The 6,826-nt window shown below is 52.2% G+C and overlaps 3 protein-coding genes and 1 long non-coding RNA gene across 4 annotated transcripts in view; 1 reads left to right on the top strand and 3 right to left on the bottom strand.

Moving 5' to 3' along the window:
- LOC116823303 (uncharacterized) overlaps positions 1 to 6,826 on the bottom strand; it is a 703,657-nt gene that overhangs the window by 545,090 nt on the left and 151,741 nt on the right. The window lies entirely within an intron of this gene.
- Positions 1 to 6,826, bottom strand: part of LOC142047443 (uncharacterized) — a 203,076-nt gene that overhangs the window by 84,453 nt on the left and 111,797 nt on the right. The window lies entirely within an intron of this gene.
- Positions 333 to 6,826, top strand: part of LOC116830897 (syntaxin-binding protein 2-like) — a 15,471-nt gene continuing 8,977 nt past the window's right edge. The window contains exons 1-4 of the mRNA XM_075070660.1: positions 333 to 392; positions 676 to 755; positions 1,281 to 1,539; positions 2,697 to 2,820. Of these exons, the coding sequence (XP_074926761.1) occupies positions 333 to 392; positions 676 to 755; positions 1,281 to 1,539; positions 2,697 to 2,820 (523 nt within the window). The remainder of the gene's footprint in view (positions 393 to 675; positions 756 to 1,280; positions 1,540 to 2,696; positions 2,821 to 6,826) is intronic.
- On the bottom strand, positions 5,344 to 6,664 carry LOC142047427 (uncharacterized). Its single transcript, XM_075070411.1, has one exon. The coding sequence runs from the start codon at positions 6,574 to 6,576 to the stop codon at positions 5,485 to 5,487; it is 1,092 nt and encodes a 363-aa protein (XP_074926512.1). The 5' UTR covers positions 6,577 to 6,664; the 3' UTR covers positions 5,344 to 5,484.

Raw genomic sequence — 6,826 nt, forward strand, 5'->3', positions numbered from 1 at the left:
TCACCAATTGCCCTTAAACGGTGCAATTGTTCTATGTTAATGTCTGTATTCCTGACACCTGGATTGCAGCATTCCAACAATTTTGCTTAAAGGTACAGACAGCATTTCTTTATTCCTTTCTATTTTTACAATATAATTCATTCTACTTTCACACAACCATGTTCTATATGGTCCCTGTTCAAGTCAATAACATGACAACTGGTCAGCCAGGTTCTCACCTGTCACAATGGCCGGTCACGGAGTCCGAACAGCTTCCGAACACCCTGCCTGGCTAGCTGGTGTGGCAAAGCTGCAGGTGCTCAGTGTGACGCCTGGAGAGGGAATGGGCCCTGATGGCGGCTGCCTGGGATTGCTGCTCAACCGGCTGCTCCCTGGGCACTGCTCAGAGCCCAGTTAGTTCAGCAGCAAAGCCAATGCCAGGTCCCGTCTGTGGCCGAGCACGGACACTTGTGTGCCAGCAAGAGACGTGGCCGGGCCCTGAGACTGTCCCGGGCACATGGGCACATGCCCTGCTCCAGGTGGGGAGGGAGCCCAGAGCCAGAGGGGTGAAAACCAGCCCACCTCCCGTGCATCATGCTGGGCCCTGAGTCCCCAGGGGCTGGGCATGGGCTGGGACCTTCGGGAAGCAGGGAGGGGCCTCAGCTGGTGCTGACAACTCCCCTCCCCCCTTTGCAGTCAGTGAAGGCTCTGATCAGTGACTTCCAAGGCTCCCACACCAACTACAAGGCAGCTCATGCCTTCTTCATCAGCCATGAGTATCGGGGGGGGCGGATCCCCCAGCTGGGAGCCTGGCCAGTGGCACACTGGGGGTGGGGGATCTCTCTCTGCCAGCAGGCCAGTGCCCCAGCAGGCCAGACCAAATGTCCCCACCTATCCCTTCCCCCCCTTTTCCCCCATGGGCCTGCCTCCAGCCAGCACAGCTCACAGACACCAGCAGCATGCGCCCAGAAAGGCAGCCTCTGGCTACCATTCCCAGCATGCATTGCTCCATCAGTCCCAACTGGGGTGGGGGCATGGGACATCACCAGAATACCCAGTGTGTCAGGGTCACATCTGCTTCTCCCCATTACAGCGGCAGGGGGAGCCCAAGTCCCCGTTGCTCCTTGTGCATCATCCGGAGTTGTACAGTCCGGTCTCTTCCCCCTGTGGAGGGGCTGAGGGCAGGGTGTGAGACGGGGCTGCATAGGAGAGATTGTGCCCCCTCCCCTTGTTGCTGATGCTGCAGAAGACGAGAACCCGGCGTGACTCTGGTTCATGGGGGGCTGGACTCATCGTTGACTCCTGTGTGTCCCCACTGGCTTGCCCAGGTTCCCCACAAGTGTGCAGCACTACGCCCCTGCTGTGCCCATCCTGGCCCTGTACGTGGGGGCTGGCGCTGTGCTGGGGGTCCTGAGCCCTGTGCCTGTCACCCCCACCCACTGCCTTTGCCTTGCAGCCTGTCCTGAGCCTCTGGTTAAGGAGCTGAGGAAGTCACGGATCACCAAGGCCATCAGAACCCTCAAGGAGATCAACCTGGCCTTCCTGCCCTATGAGAGCCAGGTGAGGAGTGGCCGGGCTTTGAAGGAGCCGGGCTGCGGGGCGGAGATGGTGACTTATGATACCCCACCCATAGTGTTCAACTTGGCTGGGGAGGGTGGGGGGAAACTTTCCCTTCTAGGGCCCTGCGTTTATTGCCAGCACAGGGAAGCAGGGACTAGCCGGCTGCTGACACCCTGTGAGATGTGGAATCGCAGACTTAGATGTATGGAGGAGTAGGGCCCTGCCTCCCTGGCTTTACCAGCTCTTACCGATGGTTTATACCAGGCCTGCAAGACAGCCCGATACTCCACACGCCTGCCCTTTGCCCAACCGCCCCATCCCCTCCTTGTGTAATCAGTGGATTTCCCCCCTCACGCCCCTGAGGGGAGGGCTGTGTTGTCAATCCCAAATGCATTGATGTGGAAACTGAGGCACAGAGCAATGTGAGCCTGGTCTACACACAAAAGCTTTGTTGGTATGGGTTTGTTACGAGGACATGAGAGAGAAAATCCCCCCTGTAACTGATGCAGCTGTGGTGGCAGAGCCCCTGGGTAAATGCCGTTATGCTGGCAAAGCAGTCCGTTCGCCACTGTAGCTTATTTCATCTGGGGTACCGGTGCCAGCTGTGCCAAGAGAAGCTTTGGCTGGTATAAGCTGAGTGTCCGTCAGGAGGATTTGCTGGCTCACCTGTCCTGTTCCAACAGCAAACCCTTCATGGGTCGATACTGTTTTATTGGTGTCCAAGCACATTTGCCCCAATGACTTGTTCTGTTCGGCCAGTGAAATAAGAGCGACAGCAGCAGGCGCACGTTGATGCCGGGTTTGCCCGTGGCTACACTGGAGCTTTCACCAGACTAGAAGCATGGCCAAGCCCCTCCCCCAACATTGACTTCTCCAGGGCAGAGACACACCCCTGAGGGCACCTGGGAGTCTGCAGCTCAGTAAGGACCTGAAACCAGGGAGTCTCTACATCCAGGCTGGTGCATGAATCTCTAGGCTGCTGTCCCTCTACCGCAACAGGAGTGGCTCTGTCAAAGGGATCTCCCTCACTGGGGGCTTCCTATGGCTCTGCCTGGCTGGTCTTGGTCCAACAGGCATCTTAGGGGCTCGGTATGAGCACAGCTGGCTGGCTGTCAGCAGTTGGCTCCAGGTCTGATCTCTGCTCCCCTCTCCCCCAGGTGTACTCCCTGGACAGGCCACAGACCTTCTACAACTGGTTCAGCCCCTACCGCTTCTGGGAAAAGAACAAGGAGCTGGAGATGATGGCAGAGCAGATTGCCACATTGTGTGAAACCCTGGAGGGTATTCAGCTGTTGCAGGGGGCAACAGTTGGGGTTCGTTTGCCGGTGTGCGTATCCCCAATGACCACACCAGAGTGGAGAAGCGAGTTTCTTTATCTGAAATCAAATAAGGTGCAGGGAGATAAAATCTCAAATTCATGCCCATCTCACTAGCTTTTGCCATGTCTTTTATACGCCTACTTGTTTACAGAGATTCCACAGGTGCTACAATTCATCATCTACGATTCGTTAACTACCGGATCCTTTAATTAACTGTAACCTCTACCCAGACTACTGACCCCCCCTTTGATTGATTACATCCTATATTCATAAACAAAAGAAAATGATACATGATCACATGTACTCATGCTAGCTTCAATGGAACATATTGATTAGCCCGAGGGGCAATCCGAGGGCAATAGTAGGCCTGAGACTGTAAACTTCTGACCCCACACCATATTGCCAGTTACTTGGAGCTTTGCCCCCCCCCCCCAACAGTCCCCCCTTTGAAGAATACTCAAAAGCCTTTTGTTGAGTTTTCTCATACTCATTGCTTAGAATACAGTTTGAAGGGTGAGCCACCCGATGCTTGGCAGTGAGACTACCCCTAAGGGGGTACATTTTTGTTGCGGCTGACCAAGGGCAGAAAGACAACTTTTACAGCAACGCAATTTTCTATTTGAAGGCCACAGCAAAAAAAGCCAAACCAATTGCTACCACGACTAGCAGGGGAGGTAAAAATGTCTTTAAGCCACCCAAACCAATTAACCAAAGCCCCAAGAACCCCACCCAATCATTGTCACTATTTTGCGTTATGTGAGTGACAATGTCACGCAACTTAGCTAGTCTCATTTTCAATACTTCGGCTGTGATCAGAAAGGTTAAAGCAACAGAGGCCCTTAAATTCCTCACAGCCATGATTATGCCTTAAGAGGAGGTAGTCTATTGCAGCCGCGAGATTTTGGAGCACCCCTTCTCGGACCCCCGAGAGTTCTGAGGCCAAGTCAGAGATTAAAGTGGAAGTTAGGTTAATGGACTTGGCGAGGGCACAGGCCACGTTAGCAAGTTGGAGCTCTGCATCTAAGGCCAGGCCTGGGACTCCAACCAATGAAGTAGCAAGGGCTATGGCCTGAGATTTAGACACCAGATTTACCTTAGAATCGCATGTTTCATCCAGAGGCAGGCCATGCTGAGCCCTCCGGGCTCAGGTAGGTCCAGGCATTTCTAAAACTAAAGCATGGCCAGGGACAACCCCCATGGTTAATCATCCTAAAGAGCAGGCCCCCCCCGAACTGTTAGCTGGGACGTAGGTAAATGCGGTTAGTCTGCAAAGCAAAAACCACCCACTGGGAAGGTATAAGTGTGAAGTCGGGGTCGGCGAAAGAGAACAATTCATCTCATGGTTGGTTAAATTAGTACCAACTTTTTGTGCCCCTACAATAATAAAACAGGAAGTAATGTTTGAGGACACTGCCATTAGCCTAATTTGAAGGCGATGCTGGTTTGTATAGGGCTTAGGATTCGAGATAGAAACAAACTCAGACAGCTGCTGGGCCGTCAACTTGATATTGTAAGCAGCAAGTTCAGTATAGTTGTGACTATCTTGCAAGGGCATAGCCACCCCCATAAAACAAGTAGTAAATACAGACCCTAAAGTGTAACCACTCCCTACACAAAAGTGGGAGGAATTAGAGGCTGTGACAGCTAAAAGGGCCCACCAGTTATTTTCCGGGGAGCGAAAGGGCGAAGGGGTCAGCTGTCCAGAAACAGTAAATACCTATACAAGGATTAAAAACATGGCCGAATTATATAGAGTTATTTGCGTTTAAATAATAACTTGAGTCCCAAATCCTCCGATGTTCCAGTTCCGGCAGGCTGAACAGTCCACTGCTTGGGGTCAGGATTCTGCAGTGGAGGTACAGCTTTTAGTCGGGAGTAGTGAATCCAGCTCTTGTGTCCCTCTACTTTAGCTGCTGTGTGGGAAACCAGTAAGACGAGATAGGGTCCTTTCCATTTTTCCTGGAGGAGTTCGTCTTTCCAGGTACGGACAAGGACGAAGTCACCAGGCTGCAGGGAATGGACAGGGGCATCTAAAGGGAGTCGCTGAGAGTCCCTAACGTACCTGTGAAGGGAACATAAAACAGCAGACAGGGAACACATATATTGAGATAAGAATTCACAGCCAACCTCCCATTCCCCTAGCAGGATCAGGGTACCATTCATAGGCCATACCCTTCCAAACATAATCTCGAAGGGGCTCAAACCAGTTCTACCCTTAGGAAGGGCCCGAATGCGGAGTAAAACCAAGGGTAAGGCATCAGGCCACTTTAAAGATGCTTCCTGACATATTTTGGCTAGGTGCCTTTTGAGTGTCTGATGAGTGCACTCTACCACTCCACTGGCCTGTGGCCTCCAAGGGGTATGAAGTTTCCAATCGATCTGGAGGATGTCTGAGACATTCTGGACAATCTTTGAGGTGAAGTGTGTTCCCTGGTCAGACTCCATCCATTGAGGCAGGCCAAATCTAGGAAAAATTTCTAGCTTCAGACCACACACTGAAACAATCCACCAGGACAAGGAGGTATCTATACCCCTGGGCTCGAGGAAGTTCGGTGAAGTCAATTTGCCACACTAGCCCACGGCCCGGAGTGGATTCTAGGGTAGCTGGTATAACTGGATCCCCTGGTCAAGGATTATTTTTCTGGCAAATAAGGCACTCCGCAGATACCTGGGACGCTAGGGGCCGAAGCCCTGAGGTGATGAAGTACTTCTGTGTGAGCTGGGTCAAAGCTTCCCTGCCCGCATGAGAGGTCTGGTGCAGTCTTTGTAATACTGGTTGCATCATACACCTTGGTAGAAGGATCTTTCCTTCCATAGAACGGAACCATCCTTTTTCCTCCTGAAGCCCAAGAGATTTAGCCCACTCTAACTCGTCATTCGTATACTGCGGGGTAGGGAGGTCCCCTAGTGATGGAATCAAGGCATGGAGATGGACACTCTCGGCTAGTCTCGGTTCTAAAGTGGCAGCCCGCTTGGCTTCTCTATCTGCCCTAGCGTTGCCTTGGTTAATACTGTGATTCTCCTTTTGATGAGCCCTGCAGTGCATTACTGCTACCTCTGAGGGGAGCTGTACGGCTTCCAGAAGCTGAAGAATTTGTAGCCCGTGTTTGAACGGAGAACCCTGAGCCGTCAGTAACCCCCTTTGTTTCCACAGACCAGCGTGGGCGTGCAGAACACCAAAAGCATATTTAGAGTCCGTGAAGATATTAACTCTTTTTCCTTTTGACAATTCAAGCGCACGAGTTAAAGCCACTAACTCAGCTAGCTGGGCTGAGGTCCCGGGGGGCAGGTTTTTTACCTCCACAGTTTCATGGAGAGACACAAAAGCATAGCCCGCCCTTCTTAGTCCATTTACAACAGCGCTACTGCCGTCCATATACCACTCATAGTCTGCGTTAGGGAGAGTTTGATCCTTTAAATCCTGACGGCTGGAGTATTGGGCATCTATAACCTCCAAGCAGTCATGTTCTTGACCCTCTGTTTCTGGCAGCAGGGTGGCCGGGTTAAGGGAGGGGCAAGCCTGCAGGGTAACTTTGGGGTTCTCTAAAAGCTTAGCCTGATACCGGGCTACCCGAGCTTGGGTGAGCCAGAGACCCCCCCCTTTGTGTCCAGTAAGGCGTGAACCATATGCGGAGTATACACTTGCACAATCCCCCCCAAAGTCAGTTTTTCTGCTTCCTCTAACACCAGAGCTGTAGCTGCGACTGCCCGTAAGCATGCCAGCCACCCCTTAGCAACCTGATCCAATTGTTTGGAGAAATAAGCCACTGGACGTTTCCAAGAGCCCAATAACTGCGTAAGTAGTCCCAGGGCCACCCCTTTTCTTTTGTGAAAGGGCTTAGAAAGATCGGGCAGACCCAGGGCTGGGGCTTCCATCAGTTTTCTTTTTATTAAGGTAAAGGCCTTATTTGCCTCTGTTGTCCAGTAAAATGGTTCCTGATCGGTCCCCTTAACACATTCATACAGAG

The sequence above is a fragment of the Chelonoidis abingdonii genome, chromosome 11 (assembly GCF_003597395.2).
Source record: "Chelonoidis abingdonii isolate Lonesome George chromosome 11, CheloAbing_2.0, whole genome shotgun sequence".
NCBI lineage: Eukaryota > Metazoa > Chordata > Testudines > Testudinidae > Chelonoidis > Chelonoidis abingdonii.

What these genes read in the sequence shown, in the direction of transcription:
- LOC142047427 (XM_075070411.1), bottom strand. Translation starts at nt 6,576, where the DNA reads ATGCTTACGGGCAGTCGCAGCTACAGCTCTGGTGTTAGAGGAAGCAGA.